The sequence below is a fragment of the Hippopotamus amphibius genome, chromosome 2, assembly GCF_030028045.1.
Source record: "Hippopotamus amphibius kiboko isolate mHipAmp2 chromosome 2, mHipAmp2.hap2, whole genome shotgun sequence".
Taxonomy (NCBI): domain Eukaryota; kingdom Metazoa; phylum Chordata; class Mammalia; order Artiodactyla; family Hippopotamidae; genus Hippopotamus; species Hippopotamus amphibius.
In genome coordinates this window covers 26975541-26993253 of record NC_080187.1, presented here as the reverse complement: position 1 = coordinate 26993253, position 17713 = coordinate 26975541, and the positions used below count along the sequence as shown (strand labels likewise).

Below are 17713 nucleotides of genomic sequence, written 5' to 3'. Positions count from 1 at the left end.
TTGAACGTGTGATAAACACATTCAGCAGAGCTGTGGCTTGTGTTTGGCTGAGATGAAAGGACTCAGCTGGGGGGATGGGTGCACACTGGAGGATCTGCCTTTTTGCTGTGAAGTGCTCTAAATGCAGGAGTCGTCTGCACTGTGGAAAAATTTGTTTTCAGGTCTCATGGGCTGTGCGAGAAGGAGACGTGGGGTGGGGCCTCGGTGACGGCTGTAATTTGATCCAGAGCTGATAGCAACCTCTTCCACACAATTTGGGTTGGTGCTGAGACAGAAAAGCTGGTGTGGCTGGGAACATGGAGGCTGAGTTAGCTGCAAAGAACTCTGGTGCACAGTTCAGGGTTTATTGAAAAAGGAGAGATTGCTGGGTGAAAGGAGAGAAGGTAAATATCTGTGTGTCTCACTCTGCAAGCTCAGGCTGTCCGGAGCTGGACTGGTCAGGAGGTATTTTCACAGGCTATCAGCAGGAACATTCTTTCCGAGAAAATCCTCCCGCCATCGCTCCTTTCGCTACACGGACAGATTTCTCCACTGTATTCCTCCGGCAGAAATATTCATCTTTTGCAATAAAAGTATAGAATATTGCTATACGATCAGAGTTTTGAAAGATTTGGCGCGTGGCTTTTGTTCTTGGACATCTGGTTCTAGATCAGAGTGACTCAGTAGAGTTTGCCATGAGCTCAGTGCAGTAACTCAGTCATTAAGATAATAACTGGGTATCTCAACTCAGGATATAGATTAAGATAAGAAGGTCTATGCTTTCTAATACATTTTTAACTTCTCAGTGGTGGCCCTCTCTGTTGAGTTCATGTGAAGCTATCTGTATCTTTCAGTCACACAGTAAATAGCAGGACAAAGGTAGCCGGGCAAGTTTTGCTTTATTCTAAATCAGGTTCACTGCTGTTTATGGCCAAGCATGCACTTCACATTTGTCAAGGGGGGAAGTGGAAAAAGAGAAAGTCCTGCCTTAGAAGCCCTTCTTCCAAACCACGTGCGTTTCTCTTGCTTTAGGGTAAATTGAGGTACCAAGGTGCAACCTGAAACTAAAAACTGGATTGTCGTCTAAAGTTGGTTGTTTAAGAATCTCATGAGAAATATTATATGACCTAATTAGATTAGAGAAGCTGTTAGGTTATAATTGGTAGGTAGTAAAAAGCACATAACCATTTAGCTCATGAAAAAAAAATAAACTGTTTAAGGGAGGGGAGAAGGAGGTGTACCCCAATATCAGTTAAGACAGTAGAAGAATAAAAGGTACAATAAAAGCTTTTTCTACTGCCACGCCGAGATTCAGTACTGTTTCACTGTTATTTGGTGATAAAACATCAGTGTCACAGTATTAAAACAACTAATGAAGATTGAAGATTGTCCTTCCTCTTTAACTTCTGAGAAGATTCTGGTTCAAAAAGAAAATGGGTCCCAGCCAGAATCCAAGTCAGTGTTAACTTACCAAGAAATCTGAATTCGGTTGAGAAATTCAGAAACTACTAAGACTTTTGAAGTATTAAGGCTTTCCTTGACAAATGGCATTTGAAGATATATCAAGCTAGAAAAAGTTTATCTGGTTTTCTCCCCTCCTTTGAAGTTTTGAAGTCAAGGACACCATCCCTATTATGTCTGATTTCCTTTGTTGGCCAGTATTCCATCTGGCAAAGTCCAGTGAGAGAAACTGGCGGATATTGGAATTTCTTCCATTCGTGGACGCGTAGCCCCATCAGCTTGGGGTAGGCAATGAGCACAGGCCTTAAGGTGTTTCATTCCGCCTTCGCCACAGGTTCCTAATGTGAGAGAGTAGACCCAGATGATGGAGGTGCTTCAGTGCGATGGCTGTGACTTCAGAGCCCCGTCTTACGAAGATCTCAAGGCGCACATCCAGGATGTCCACACGGCATTTCTGCAGCCGACGGATGTTGCCGAAGACAATGCGAATGAGCCACGATCTGGGTCCATGAACGCCAGTAACCAGACAGAGGTGGAGTTTTCGTCTATAAAGGATGAATTTGTGATTGCAGAGGACTTATCAGGTAAATCTGTCCTAGGCTCAGCATATCTGATGTATTTCACTGTCCTCTTATATTTTGAGCCTGTAGAGTGGTGGTTTTTTTTTTTTTGGACAGGAAAGTAAGATTTATTGGTGGGCATGAGTAAGGAGGTGACAGTGCCAAAGCTCTTATAAGTACAGGGCCCGCCATTTGTCCAGAGGGCCTTAATAAGGGATGTATTTGACCCCACAGCCATCTGGAAGGAGCCGCTTTTCTGCCACCATGTTTTCAAATTCATCCATATTAAACTTAGTAAATCCCCACTTCTGGGAGAATCGGCCCTTCTGGCGGCTAGGGAACTTGAACTTGGCCCTGCAGAGGGTCTCAATCACATGCTCCTCTTTCTGCAGTTTGGTGTGGTTGTACATTATGACTTGGCCAACGTGCACCCTGGCCACGGTGCCCTGGGGCTTTCCAGAGGCACCACGCATACCTGTCTGGAGCCTAGATTGGGGACAGCTTGCCAGTCATGAATGTCCCCTGGAAAGGGCTGTCTCCAGGGTCCCTTAGGGTAACCTGTACAGGCAACAGGCTGCACACACTACCGAGGAGGCTGTAGCTGTGGTTCTTGACATGCCCGGATCCTACAGGGTTTCTAGCTCTTTGTGAGCCTTTTTTTTTTCCTTTCTGGCTGCGCCACGCGGCTTGTGGGATCTTAGTTTCCTGACTAGGGATTGAACCTGGGCCACAGCAGTGAAAGCACTGAGTCCTAACCCCTGGACCGCTGGGGAATTCCCATTTATGAGCCATTTTTGTGTTTTGGGCATCACGTTTCTCATCTTGAGTAGCCTGGGTTATTGTCCTTTCAGCTTCCTTATGTCTCTTAGCTTCCTTTCAATTTGGAGCACAGGGTAGTATCTTGGCAAGTTCTAGAATGAGTATTGCAGTTTGTGAAACTTGCATTTTCACAGCTCTGTGGCGCATGAATAGAGCTGAGGGGAGTCTTGCAGCCGAGCGCTGCCTTCCGTCCGTGAGAAGCGACGTGTACGTTCATTAACGCTTCGTTAGTGGTCTTCGGGGCCTCATCTAGAGATGCTAGGCCTTTTGAATGTGATGTTTATTAATGAAGAATAATTGAAAAGAAAAATGGATTTGCATGATTGAGTTTCTTGATTTGCTTTTGCTTTGCTTTTCTCTTCCCACTTACCTTGTGCTTTCTCTTTAGGTCAAAATGCAACTGCATTGGGGACCGGAAGTTACTATGGCCATAGCCCAGGATATTACAGTCAGCATATTGCCCCTAATCCCAAACCAACCAACAAGTTTTTTCAATGCAAGTTCTGCGTACGCTACTTCAGGTCAAAAAACCTCCTCATTGAGCACACTAGGAAGGTCCACGGAGCTCAAGCTGAAGGAAGTTCAGCAGGACCCCCTGTTCCAGGATCCTTAAATTATAATATCATGATGCACGAGGGATTTGGAAAGGTCTTCTCTTGCCAGTTTTGCACATACAAGTCACCAAGGAGGGCAAGAATAATTAAGCATCAGAAGATGTATCACAAAAACAACTTGAAGGAGACCACTGCTCCCCCCCCTGCCCCTGCTCCAATGCCAGACCCGGTGGTCCCACCCGTGTCCCTGCAGGACCCTTGCAAGGAACTGCCAGCGGAGGTCGTGGAGCGCAGCATCTTAGAATCCATGGTCAAGCCTCTGACCAAGTCTCGAGGCAACTTTTGCTGTGAGTGGTGCAGCTATCAGACCCCCCGCCGAGAACGCTGGTGTGACCACATGATGAAGAAACACCGCAGCATGGTCAAGATCCTGTCCAGTCTCAGGCAGCAGCAAGAAGGGACTAATCTGCCTGAGGTGCAGAACAAGAGCGCCCCCAGCCCCACTTCCAACTCCACCTGCCTGTCGGTGAATGCTGCCAGCCGGGAGCTACCCAACACGAACGTCTCCAGCTTCAGGGGCTCCATCGGCAACTCCATCATGAGACCCAATTCTTCTTCTGCTTCCAAGTTTTCGCCCATGTCTTACCCTCAGATGAAGCCGAAGTCACCTCACAATTCTGGTCTCGTTACCTTGGCGGAGAGATCCCGTTACGGGCTGACGGACATGACCAGTTCTTCTGCTGACCTGGAAACGAACAGCGTGCTGAACGACTCTAGTTCCGACGAAGAGCTAAATGAAATAGACAGTGAGAATGGCTTAAACGCTCTGGATCATCAGACAGCAGGCATGTCTGCGGAACAGCTGATGGGCTCAGATGGCAACAAATTATTGGAGACCAAGGGGATCCCGTTCAGAAGATTCATGAATAGGTTCCAGTGCCCCTTTTGTCCTTTCCTCACCATGCATCGACGGAGCATCTCCCGTCACATAGAAAACATCCACTTATCTGGAAAGACAGCTGTCTACAAATGTGACGAATGTCCGTTTACTTGCAAGAGCTCGTTAAAACTTGGGGCTCACAAACAGTGTCACACGGGTACAACGTCAGATTGGGATGCTGTGAATTCCCAGAGCGAAAGCATTTCTTCCTCACTGAATGAAGGTGTCATGTCCTACGAGAGCTTGAGCATCAACGGGAGGAAGTCAGGGGTCATGCTGGATCCCTTGCAGCAGCAACAGCCGCCCCCACCGCCACCCCCGCCACCGCCACCACCTCCGTCACAGCCACAGCCACCGCAACTACAGCCGCCCCATCAGGTGCCACCCCCGCCCCAGCCCCAGCCGCCCCCGCCGCCGCCCCCACCGCCCGCACAAGCCCCGCCCCTGCACCCCTACAAGTGCACCATGTGTAATTACTCCACCACCACTCTGAAAGGGCTGAGAGTTCATCAGCAGCACAAACACTCATTCTGCGACAACTTGCCAAAATTCGAGGGGCAGCCCTCCAGCCTGCCATTGGACAGCGAGACAGACAGCCACCCCTCTTCCAGCAACACTGTGAAGAAAAGTCAGACCTCAATTCTTGGTTTGTCCTCCAAGAACAATTTTGTAGCTAAGGCCTCTAGGAAACTCGCGAATGACTTTCCTCTCGACTTATCGCCCGTGAAGAAGAGGACCCGGATTGACGAGATAGCAAGCAACCTGCAGAGCAAAATTAACCAAACCAAACAGCAGGAAGATGCGGTGATCAACGTGGAGGATGATGAGGAGGAAGAGGAAGACAACGAAGTGGAGATTGAGGTGGAGCTGGACCGGGAAGAAGAGCCGCCCGAGCCCATCCTGGAGGTGCCCACACCCTTCTCAGCCCAGCAGATCTGGGCGAGAGACGCCCCTGAGCCCCAGAAGGAGTCCAACTTCAGAACTGTCACCCACGATTACAACGCCACCAACGGGGCCGAGATCGAGCTCACCCTTTCTGAAGATGAAGAGGATTATTACGGCTCCTCCACGAACATGAAAGATCACCAGGTTTCCAATACTACTCTGCTCAACGCCCAGACTCCTATCTATGGAACTGAGCACAGTAATGAAAATACGGACTTTAGTGACTCGGGAAGGCTTTATTATTGCAAACACTGTGACTTTAACAACAAATCTGCCCGGAGCGTCAGCACCCACTACCAACGCATGCACCCATACATTAAATTCAGCTTCAGGTACATCTTGGACCCCAATGATCACAGTGCAGTATACAGGTGCCTGGAATGCTACATCGATTACACCAACTTCGAAGACCTGCAGCAGCATTACGGCGAACACCACCCGGAAGCCATGAACGTCCTCAACTTTGACCACTCGGACCTGATCTACCGGTGTCGGTTTTGTTCCTACACAAGCCCGAACGTCCGAAGCCTGATGCCGCATTACCAAAGAATGCATCCCACCGTGAAGATTAACAACGCGATGATATTTTCGAGCTACGTGGTGGAGCAGCAGGAGGGGCTGAACGCGGAATCCCAGACGCTGAGGGAGATCCTGAATTCGGCTCCCAAGAACATGGCCACGTCCACTCCCATGGCCCGTGGTGGCGGTATGCCAGCTCCGTTCCCTAAGAACACTCCTTCCAAGACCTTTCCTCCAGAATGTGAAAATCAGAAGGACCCCTCGGTCAGCACCGTTGTCGTGTACGATTGTGACGTTTGCTCCTTCGCGAGCCCCAACATGCACTCTGTGTTGGTTCATTATCAGAAGAAACACCCAGAAGAAAAGGCTTCCTACTTTAGGATCCAGAAAACCATGCGAATGGTGTCTGTGGACAGGGGCTCTGCCCTTTCTCAGTTATCATTTGAGGTGGGTGCTCCAATGTCTCCCAAAATGTCCACCATGGGTTCCCCACCCCCCCCACAACCCCCGCCACCAGACCTCAGTACTGAGCTTTACTACTGCAAACACTGTTCCTACAGCAATCGGTCAGTTGTGGGAGTCCTTGTCCACTACCAGAAAAGACACCCAGAAATAAAGGTTACTGCCAAATATATCAGACAGGCTCCTCCCACAGCTGCAATGATGAGAGGGACCGAGGGGCCCCAAGGCTCCCCCCGGCCACCTGCCCCCATGCAACAGCTTAACCGAAGCAGCTCCGAGAGAGACGGCCCTCCCGTGGAGAATGAAATGTTCTTTTGCCAGCACTGTGATTACGGGAACCGGACGGTCAAAGGTGTCCTCATTCATTATCAGAAGAAGCACCGAGACTTCAAGGCCAATGCAGATGTGATCCGGCAGCACACAGCCACCATCCGAAGCCTCTGTGACCGTAACCAGAAGAAGCCTGCCAGTTGCGTGCTGGTCCCCGCCTCGAACGTGGAGCGGGACAAAACGAAACTCCGAGCGCTCAAATGTAGGCAGTGCTCGTACACCTCCCCCTACTTTTATGCACTGAGGAAGCATATCAAGAAAGACCACCCAGCCCTGAAGGCCACAGTCACGTCCATCATGCGGTGGGCATTTCTAGATGGCTTGATAGAAGCTGGCTACCACTGCGAGTGGTGCATCTATTCCCACATGGAGCCCAGTGGTTTGCTCCTACATTACCAAAGGAGGCATCCCGAGCATTACGTTGATTATACGTACATGGCCACCAAGCTCTGGGCTGGGCCAGACCCGTCCCCTCCCTCTCTCACGATGCCAGCTGAAGCCAAAACGTACAGATGCCGAGACTGTGTTTTTGAGGCCATCTCCATCTGGGACATCACCAATCACTACCAAGCATTCCACCCCTGGGCCATGAATGGGGACGAGTCGGTGCTGCTGGATATCATCAAGGAGAAAGATGCTGTCGGGAATCCCATCCCTCCATCTGAAGAGCTGGTGGGCCCTGTGAATTGTGAGAACAGTATGCCCGCCCCGCTCCCCGAGCAGGAAGCTGAATGCCCGGAGGATGCCAGACTTTCCCCAGAGAAGAGCCTCCAGCTAGCATCAGCCAACCCCGCCATCTCCTCTACCCCGTACCAGTGCACGGTGTGCCAGTCTGAGTATAACAACCTGCATGGCCTCCTGACCCACTACGGGAAGAAGCACCCAGGGATGAAAGTGAAGGCGGCTGACTTTGCCCAGGACATCGACATCAACCCAGGCGCCGTCTATAAGTGCAGGCACTGCCCCTACATCAACACCCGCATCCACGGCGTCCTGACCCACTACCAGAAGCGACACCCGTCCATCAAGGTGACCGCCGAGGACTTTGTTCACGACGTGGAGCAGTCCGCCGACATCGCCCAGAATGACGTGGAGGAGACGAGCAGGATCTTCAAGCAAGGGTACGGCGCCTACCGCTGCAAACTGTGTCCCTACACGCATGGCACTTTGGAGAAGCTCAAAATCCACTATGAGAAGTACCACAACCAGCCTGAATTCGATGTCTTTTCCCAGTCGCCCCCGAAGCTGCCCGTGTCCCTCGAGCCCGAGATAACCACTGAAGTGAGCCCCTCCCAAGTCTCCGTGACCGAGGACGAGGTGGGAGAGGAGCCCGTGTCCACGTCTCACTTCGCTACCTCGCACCTGGTGTCCCACACTGTGTTCCGGTGCCAGCTCTGCAAGTACTTCTGCTCCACGCGGAAGGGCATAGCCCGGCACTACCGCATCAAGCACAACAACGTGCGCGCCCAGCCTGAGGGCAAGAACAACCTCTTCAAGTGCGCCCTGTGTGCCTACACCAACCCCATCCGCAAAGGGCTGGCCGCCCACTACCAGAAGCGCCACGACATCGATGCCTACTACACCCACTGCCTGGCGGCCTCCAGGACCATCAGCGACAAGCCCAATAAGGTGATCATCCCCTCGCCGCCCAAGGACGACTCCCCGCAGCTCAGCGAGGAGCTCCGGCGCGCCGTGGAGAAGAAGAAGTGCTCCCTGTGCTCCTTCCAGTCCTTCAGCAAGAAGGGCATCGTGTCCCACTACATGAAGCGCCACCCGGGGGTGTTCCCCAAGAAGCAGCACGCCAGCAAGTTGGGGGGCTACTTCACCGCCGTCTACGCCGACGAGCACGAGAAGCCGGTGCTGATGGAAGAGGAGGAGAGAGGCGGCTTCGAGAAAGCCGAGGTGGAGGGAAGCGAAGGGCAGGAAATCGAGTGGCTGCCGTTCCGCTGCATCAAGTGCTTCAAGCTGTCCTTCAGCACGGCCGAGCTGTTGTGCATGCACTACACGGACCACCACAGCCGGGACCTCAAGAGGGACTTCGTCATCCTGGTCGGCGGCCCCCGCCCGCAGAGCTCCGCCTACCAGTGCAAGCACTGCGAGAGCAAACTGCAAAGCACTGCGGAGCTGACCTCGCACTTGAACATTCACAATGAGGAATTCCAGAAGCGTGCCAAACGTCAGGAGAGGAGGAAACAGCTTTTGAGCAAGCAGAAATATGCAGATGGTGCTTTTGCAGATTTCAAACAAGAGAGGGTAAGGATATGTTTTGATTTCCCTTCCCCCAGGAGGCCTCTCATCACTGGTGCCCACACGCACTTCTTCGCTGCCAGCCAAACCGCTACGGGCTTCCTAGTGACTTAGCTTGCCAGAGAGCTCAATAAGTCAATTAAACATTTCGAGCTTGATTATCCCCCGTTCCATGCTCACCCTTCTCCACAGCCCCGTCCCCCTTCCTCTCGCCCCTCCCCAGGCTCCCCCGGGGAGGGTCGGGTGGTTTTCCTGTACTTCTCTCTGCCAAGTAGCCTTATCCGAGGCCTAGTCACACGACAACGCTCGCTCTTTCCCAAGGCAGTTGTGGGCCGTCTCTTGGTATCGTTAGTGCTTCTCAGCGGTGTCTTGGTTTGCAGTGTCGGCTACAAGAACCTAACATCTCCAGGACTAGATTTTTTTTTTTTTCTTGTTCTTTTTTGGTGAAGAAGTTTGCTAATGGCGTAGCTATGCAACGTTTCACCTGCGTAGTTGAAACATTGGTTTGAAAACCAGATAATTTGGTGGCAGTGACCATGGGGCTTCTGCACCGAGATCTTCTGTCCTCACAAGTCGTAACCTATTTGGGTTCCGGAGACTTTGCGCAGTGGGCAGCGCGCCTCGCCTCTGATGAATTCGTTACATAAAAATGCTCGTGTATATCTGCCTTGGTTTTTAACCTGCTAATCTGCTTTAACATAAAATCTGCTAGTAAGCTGCAAGAATAAATGCCGGCAATTGAGGGAGGGCTCGGAGTACTGATGGCTACCACTGTATTTTACCAGCCTTTTGGTCACTTAGAAGAGGTGCCAAAGATCAAGGAGAGGAAGGTGGTGGGCTACAAATGTAAATTCTGTGTGGAAGTGCATCCGACGCTCCGAGCCATCTGCAACCACCTGCGCAAGCACGTCCAGTACGGCAGTGTCCCGGCCGTGTCAGCCGCCGTGAAGGTGAGCACTGGGAAGGTCTGGATGAGGAGTCTTGTGTGTGAGCCCTTCGAGTTTCTAATTCACGCCATTGCTCAGAGCCACTGAAAGGGTGACCCAGGATGCGGGAATTCCTGAGTTATGCTGGGATCGGTCTGGCTTGTTTTGATTTCTTTACAGGTTGGAGCCTCCTCATCTTCCGTGTTTCGGCCCGGTTGCGTTTCGATCTGGTTCCCTTCCACGCGGATAGTTCGGTGGAAACAGAAGATCCGTGCCTCTCGGTACAGGAGGCTTTGGGTCGCCCTTCTGTGCTGCGTTTAGTGCCGTTAGGTGTTTGCTTTTCCAAATGGCGTGAGCTCTTGAGAGAAGTCCAGTGGGTTCTGTTCCCATCCTCTTCTGCCCCTCCCACTGCCTGACCTCTTGCTGTTCTCATCTGGCGATGGTGCAGAGAGCCCGGGAGAATCTGTCTTCTGCTTCTTATCCTGGGTCCCCTGAGGAGTATAAGAAACGTTAAATCTAAAACTGAAAGCCTTCAAGTGACAGTTGGCCCTGCAAGCCCTTCGCCCTGATTTGTCTTCTCCATCCCCTCTCCCTATATGTTGCTCACAAGCGCCTTCCCTCTGCCCCCAACCAATATTAGGCCACCTGTTTTGAAGATCGTAATCCTAAGATGAGTCACTGTTTCAATAACCAAGCCGCCATACCTGCCTTCCAGGATATTGCTAACCACTTATCAGTTTTGAGCAGAGAAGTTAGTTCAGGGCTCCATTCTTTCTCTCTGGATACGTGAATGCATTTTTTGTCGTCGGCCCTTCTCGATCTTGCATCCTGTTTTGCCATTGTGGCATGGAAGCAAAGCTTCCACTCTTCCCACTGAAGACTGAAGCCTTCCAGCTGGCGGCACAACAGTGAGTGATACCGGGACCACAGCAGCCAGCTTGTTGCCCGCCACCAGAGTGTGTCCCAGCCTCGCGTCCCATAGTCGCTCGAGGGAGACAGAGCGGCTCTTCCGGTGTAATCAGTAATCCAAGGAGCCACCCTGAAACATGAGTGACCTAAAACCAGGCTAGGCTGCTCCTTAACTTTTTGAATTGATTATACGGCAACCTGTGGTCAAGGGCTAATGTCATCGTCTGCGGGATGGGGATGAACGCGGTGGCAAAGAGGTGGATCTTTCAGTTTCCTTCATTTCTCGAGGGTGTTCCAAGGCTCCTCAGTGCCCAAACTGTTCTGCTTTTTCCTCTTCCTTCCTCTCGTCCTTTCTCTGTGTCATAACCCTAACCTGCTTTTTATCAGTTTTGGTAGGATCCCAATTTGAGTTTTCTTTTTAAGATGGGAGATGAGTGAACGGTCTTTAAAGCGGGAGAGCCTCTCCCTCACAGAGCAACCTGTGTCCCAATATGTTGCCCTCACATCACTGCCACTGCATGAAGGATTACTGTCGGGTTTGCCCTCGCTCTAGGGTGAGCCAAAGAGGCAGGGGAGGAAGCCTTAACAGGAAATGCTGATGAGTTTGGGAGAATGAAGGGAGAGGAGGAGAGCTGGGGGCAATGATGATGGATATTTATTTTGTTGGTGGGGCATGTGTGTGTGTGTGGTTCTCTTAGCAGGAGGCTGAAGACCCTTCCCACTTGTTCCTGGATGGACTGGAAGCAGCCAAAGATGCCACTGGCACCCTGTTGGACCGGGTGGATGGTGAACACTGCTTGCTTGATGGAATGTTGGAGGATGAAACCCGGCCGGGGGGATACCATTGTAGTCAATGTGACAGAGTCCTGATGTCCATGCAGGGGCTGCGTTCTCATGAGAGGAGCCATCTGGCCCTGGCCATGTTTACCCGCGAGGACAAGTACAGCTGCCAGTATTGCTCCTTTGTTTCTGCTTTCAGGCACAAGTAAGTGCTCACTGAGTGGCCGCAAGTGGTGACTGGGAGGAGGTGGAAGGCAGGAGAGCTTGGAGGAGTCTGAAGCTCTGCTCGTGGTTCATGGCTGCTGTTTAGTTGGCTATGTTACCTTGAGCCTTAGTCACCTCATCTGTCAAGTGGGGCAGAGAATAGGTGATTTGGCAAACTTGGGCATTTAAAAAAAATTGAAGTACAGTTAATTTATAAGGTTGTGTTAATTTCAAGTGTACAGTGGAGTGATTCGGTTATACACACATACACACTATGTATATTTTTTTCAGATTCTTTTCTGTATAGGTTATTACAAGATATTGAGTATAGTTCCCTGTGCTATATAGGTCCTTCTTGTTTACCTGTTTTATGTAAAGTAATATCTGTTAATCCCAAGCTCCTAATTTTGTCTCCCCACCCCCCACTATCCCTGTTGATAACTATAAGTTTGTTTTCTACCTCTGTGAGTCTGTTTCTGTTTTGTAAATAAGTTCACTTGTATCATTTTTTTTAGATTCCACTGATAAGTGATGATATATTTGTCTTTGACTTACTTCACTTAGTATGATAACCTCTAGATGCATCCATGTTGCTGCAAATAGCATTATTTCATTCTTTTTTATGGCTGAGTAATATTCCAGTGTGTGTGTGTGTGTGTGTGTGTGTGTGTGTGTGTGTGTGTGTGTGTGTGTGCGCGCGTATTTGTACATATATGTATACACACACACACATATATATCACACATCTTTATCCATTCATCTGTTGATGGGCATTTAGGTTGCTTCCATGGCTTGGCTATTGTGAATACTGCTGCTGTGAACCCTGGGGTGCATATATCTTTTCATTTTTTTTTAATAAATTTATTTATTTATTTATTTTATTGGTTGTGTTGGGTCTTCTTTGCTATGTGCAGGCTTTCTTTTTAGTTGTGGTGAGTGGGGGCTACTCTTCGTTGTGGTGTGCGGGCTCCTCATTGCCATGGCTTCTCTTGTTGCAGAGCACGGGCTCTAGGCACATGGGCTTCAGTATTTGCAGCACATGGGCTCAATAGTTGTGGCGCACAGGCTTAGGTGCTCTGTGGCATGTGGGATCTTCCTGGAGCAGGGATCAAACCCATGTCCCCTGCATTGGCAGGCTGATTCTCAACCACTGCGCCACCTAGGAAGCCCCATATACCTTTTTAAGTTAGAGTTTTCTAAACTGGGTATTTTCTTAAATGATAATTTTGGAGGAATTGCTATGACTTACACAAGGAAAGACCAGAGAGTAGATAAGTTTACTAGTGCATCTATCAAACATGCATCCAGAGCCTAATCATCATTTGAGGAAGTAGAGTTCCATTTGGGAAATTAAGTGGCTAAGGAGGTAAAATTGCTTGGCATTAAAAAAACAAACAAACCTGGAATGGTAAAGAAGTTTACCGATGCCAGAGAGATGCTTGAGGTACAGGGGGTCGAGGAGAGGGAGCTTCCCACTATCTGGCACAGCTTTGAAACTGCAAATTTGGGTTTTTGTGTGAGGCTTTCAGGGTGATAGGAAGAGGGATGGTTCTGAGAAGAAACAACCTTTTGTTGCCTTTCTCTCCAACTGTATGAGAGAGAAATATTCAATAACGTGTTCTACAGTCTTGGATGAAGGTGACTGATTGTGAGACTGACATGCTGTTTATTTTTTATCATAATTGAAAATAAATGATGGGCTGTTTGCTTCTTAAAAGAGATAAAGTGCTAGTTGGTGGTTGTTGAAAGGCAGGAAGAGGCAATGCTTCTACAGAGGTTAGGATGGGTTGCAAACTCTTTTATGATTATACAGAGCCTAATATCTAATATTTGTCATCAGTTTCATGCCCTGGCCTCAAACTCATGTACTTCTCATCAATTCAATAAGTATTTGTTGGACAGCAACTCTTACATTTTCTGACACACAGAACCTCAGTAAATCATTGTGAATAAATGAATATGCCCTGTTGTAGAGGCTTTGGGGGAATATAAAGATGAATGGGATATGGTCAGTGATCTAAGGGATCTAGTTGGGTTATAATTAAAGCAAGCACACAAATGACTTGGCAAAATAAGGCCAACATGTCTTTAAAAAAAATGTATCAATAAAATGCTATGAAGTTTCACAGAACGGAGATGGTACAGCCACTTTGGAAGAATCAGGAAGGTTTTATGGAACAAGGCATGAGACTTGACTTTGAGTCAAGCCTTAAAGTAGGAAGACAGGACTTGGCAAGTTTGGAAAGAACATGCGGTGTGGAGGAAAAGATGAGAGAGGAGGGCCCTGGGGAAGAGTGCGATGTTTAGGGGAGACCAGCTGGTGGTCTAGTTGGACTAATTTTTAAATGATATGTAACAGAGTAGTGGATGGTAAAGTCTGAATACTTGAGTAGAGACTGTATTTGGGGGTCTTTGAATGCAGAATCAGTGCTTTGTAATTTACCTGACTGGTAAAAGAAGGACTCTGAAACGAGTAGAGGCATCTTCATCGCTAACGTTTACTGAGCCTCACTGTGTGTCAGGCACGGTGCTATGTGCCTTCAAGTATTATCTCGTTTTATTCTCAAAACAGCCCTATGAGGTATGGTCCATTATTATCTCCCTTTTATGGGTAAGGGAAGTAAGGCCTGTTAATAAAGAGGGGTCATGTAACTTGCCCAAGGCCACTCAGCTTATGAGCTGGCATCTGATCCCAGGCAGCCTGACTTCATCGCTTGTGCTTTTGAGTTGGGAAGAAGATGGGGGAGGCCAATTAGGAGGCAGTGATAGTGGCTGATGCACTGACTTAGAGTGGAACTTTGGAAACAGTTGAGGGAAGGAGGATCTTCATGACTTGGAAAAATTGACGTATTGGAGGGGAAGAAGGACAAAGTACAGTGCAAATGGCATGGAGGTTTCCAGGCTGGTTGACTGACAGCGTGGAAGTGTCCTTTCTAGAAACAAGGAAATAAAGAAGAGAATTTGTTTTAGGTTTTAAAAAAAACTGGCAAGTTTATTTCAGGCTGGTTGAGTTTAAGATAGCTGAAGGACATCCAGAGGGAGGTGTCCTGAGGCAGTGGGAAGTGCTGCTTTGGAGCTTGTGAGAACATTATATATTTAAATGGTAAGCAGTACTGTTCCCATATGAGTCATTTAGAATGGAATCTAGTTCTCTGGGGCACTGATACAAATTAGAATGTCTTCCCACACCTTGTTTGGTAGATTTATTATTTTTTTAGAGTAGTAATTATTATGAAATACTGGGAAATTATAATTAAATAATTCTTTATAAGTTGCTTCTGGAAGACTGATAGACAGCAAACATGGTTTTATCAGAAGGCATGGCCAGCCTTTGGATAACATGACTTCTTGCAAACACACCTGCCCTGGTCTCCCTATTTACAAAGACCTTGGAAATAGCCCATTGCAAGTAGTTCAGCCACTTTGAAACTACCCTGCCCTGCCCAAGTGTTCACAGTGGAATTAAGATTTAAGAAGAAAGTCAACCCTTTTTACATACAAAATTTTTTTCTTTTTGGAATAAGTTCAAGGACTCTTTGATAGGCATTCCTCACCGACTTTGTAGAAAACTTAAATTTGTCCACGTTTTACATTTTCTTTTTCGATGCCCTCTTCCACTTTGCAGTGCTTTAGAGAAGAGAAAATAAGTCTACCAAGACCTGTTTCCATTGCCGTGTCTCTCAATCCAAAAAAATTTTTGATCTCTTCTTTCCTTTCGCTTCTCCAACTCTTGCCAGTTTTTTTTTTTTTTCTGTAAGCACCATCCTTGGAAAGTAACAAAATGACTTTGAACAGCTTAGAAATGGGATTTCTGGAAAAGGGTAATGAGAAAATGTTGGATGTAGTTTTTAATCTTGTCATTTCCTTTTTTTTCCTTCTACATCCAGTTTGGATCGCCATATGCAAACCCACCACGGACACCATAAACCATTCCGATGCAAACTCTGCTCCTTCAAGTCCTCCTACAACAGCCGGCTGAAGACACACCTCCTCAAAGCTCATGCTGGTGAGTCGATGTCGTGGTGCACTGGTTCCCTGAGTTTGAAATCTAAGTCTTTAGTGAGTGAAATTTTGAAAGTCTCTTACTCTATATACATGATAATAAGTTTTTCTTGAGATGGCTGTGTATTCAGTTTTATTTTAACCTAATAAAAAAAAAAAATTAAAGGATGGCCCAAAGGCAAAATAATACCAAGCACTGTGTCACACTTGTCATAGTTGATTCACGCCACTAACATGTACCTACTAACAGATTCTTGCTACTCACAGGTTCTGTTTTTTAGAGAAATTTCTAAATTACCTAGACTTTCTAATGGAAATGCAAGAATTGGTATGTGTCCTAAAGATAATTTCCAACTAAAATAAAGTTATAATCTCAGGGACGTTCAAAGGGACAAGAGAACTCAGGATGTGTGAGATTTCTCATGAGGTGCACTTAGATGCATTTCCATTCCCCAGATAAGAAGTGACCTTGGGTCACGAGTGTCCAGGAGCTGTGCTGATCTCCATCACTCTATCATCCCATCTCATCCTGCTCGTCTCATGAACATCCCTTACCTACCAGGCTCTGCACTAATAAACATGGTATATTCACCATCTCATTTAATCCTCAAGACAGTCCTAAAGGGTAGATGTTGTTGTCACCCTCAGTGTCAGATGAAGCCATAGGGACTCAAAATTCAGTGTCCTGCTCAAGGCCACAGAGCCCATTCACTAAGAATTTGACTCCAGAATAAAAACTTACACCCTTATTACTCACAGGATGCTGCATGTCTCTCTTTTCTGCTCTTCTCTATTTGGCATATGTTGGAGGATGCCCACAGGTAGTTAATCAGAAATTATCCAAGAGAGGAAAGAGGCATGAGTAGGAAAGGCAGTAGGGTGGGGTCCGGGGGCCTCCTGCCGTGATGTCCCCAGTCCTCTGAGAAGCCTGACTCTCCAGTGGCCTGTGGCCCTCTCAGAGGTGTTGACAGCCTTTAAGGAACTTACATCAAACGCAGAGGGAAAGTGGGGAAACAAAAGCTTTAGAATAGCTAGAGATACTATCAGAGATTCTTCTAGAGATCCAGTGTCCTCCCCGAGTTTCCTCAGCTAAGGTATTTAGACTTCCAGTTGAATTCTAGTTTTAAATGTTTCAATCAACTAGAATTCTTCTGTCTCATTTATTAGCTTCCCTTATCTGGTTATAAAAACTGCCCAGAACCTGAGTCCTTCACTTTTGTCATCTCCTCATCCCCTGTGGAAATACAGCCATGTCTGCTATTTCCTGAATGTTGGGTCCTGTTGAACTGGCTTGATGGAGTAAAACTGCTTAAGCCCACTGGGGGTGGGGGAGGAGATGGCAGATTAGCCACATGGGCTTTTCTCTATCTTTTAGTATTTTTATATCTCTCAAAACATTCTACTAAAGTTCATGGAGTGAGAGTCTTCAGGGTTCGAACCACTCTTTTCTAACTGGTGTATATTGTAAATTATTCAGTTGGGACACCATCCTGGGGAGTTTTTCCCATAGATCTCCGCCTTGTCAAAAACACTTTACCAGTGGGAGCTGGGTAAGTGATTTGGCCTGTGGGAAAGACTTCAAAAAAGTGCCACAGGCTACATACTGACTCCAGGGCATTGAGCTAAAGTGTATATTCTTGGAGCTGACCAATCAGACTGGCCTTCTGTGCTCACTGGTTGGCAAGAAGGAAGATGCAGAGAGAGAGAGTGGGAGCATCGTAATCCAGTTCTCTGCACACCTTGGACCATTGGTGTCTGTGACGTGGCTCAGCCGCACAGAGTGGCTTGGCTTGGAGAAAACCAAATCATTTTCCAGAAGACTCTTGACTCATCTTGCCTTTTCTAGATGGAGTATTTTATTTTAAAGGGTAAAAAGTAGTGTGTGCTAACCAGATATCTGGATTTGAATTCTCTCTCAGGTTATGCTACTTATAACCACCCACCAAGGTTCGTATAGCCAGGTTTGCACTGAAAAATTGAGAAATGGAATAAAGAGAGCAGTAGTATACAATATGACATATATATTTATTATTTTAGTAAACACTATTATTGATGCCCAGCGTTATCCTGTAGCTA

At 47.8% G+C, this 17713-nt stretch overlaps 1 protein-coding gene and 1 non-coding gene across 12 annotated transcripts in view; one reads left to right on the top strand and one right to left on the bottom strand.

Moving 5' to 3' along the window:
- The window catches only part of ZNF462 (zinc finger protein 462), a 141551-nt gene that overhangs the window by 55651 nt on the left and 68187 nt on the right, over positions 1-17713 (top strand). For 5 of the 11 annotated variants that reach the window (XR_009051304.1, XM_057721481.1, XM_057721478.1 and 2 more), the window contains exons 2-6: positions 1775-2024; positions 3208-8822; positions 9602-9766; positions 11350-11636; positions 15523-15641. Coding sequence is in view for 9 of the 11 variants with exons in the window: in XM_057721481.1 (XP_057577464.1) it covers positions 1802-2024; positions 3208-8822; positions 9602-9766; positions 11350-11636; positions 15523-15641 (6409 nt within the window). In the remaining 2 variants the exon portion in view is untranslated. Of the gene's footprint in view, positions 1-1774; positions 2025-3207; positions 8823-9601; positions 9767-9922; positions 11052-11074; positions 11330-11349; positions 11637-15522; positions 15642-17713 lie in introns of those variants that run through there. The other 6 variants (XR_009051305.1, XM_057721482.1, XM_057721483.1 and 3 more) reach the window with 6 other exon arrangements.
- Positions 2531-2671, bottom strand: LOC130847220 (small nucleolar RNA SNORA70). Its single transcript, XR_009052006.1, has one exon. It is a non-coding gene; the product is annotated as a small nucleolar RNA SNORA70 (small nucleolar RNA).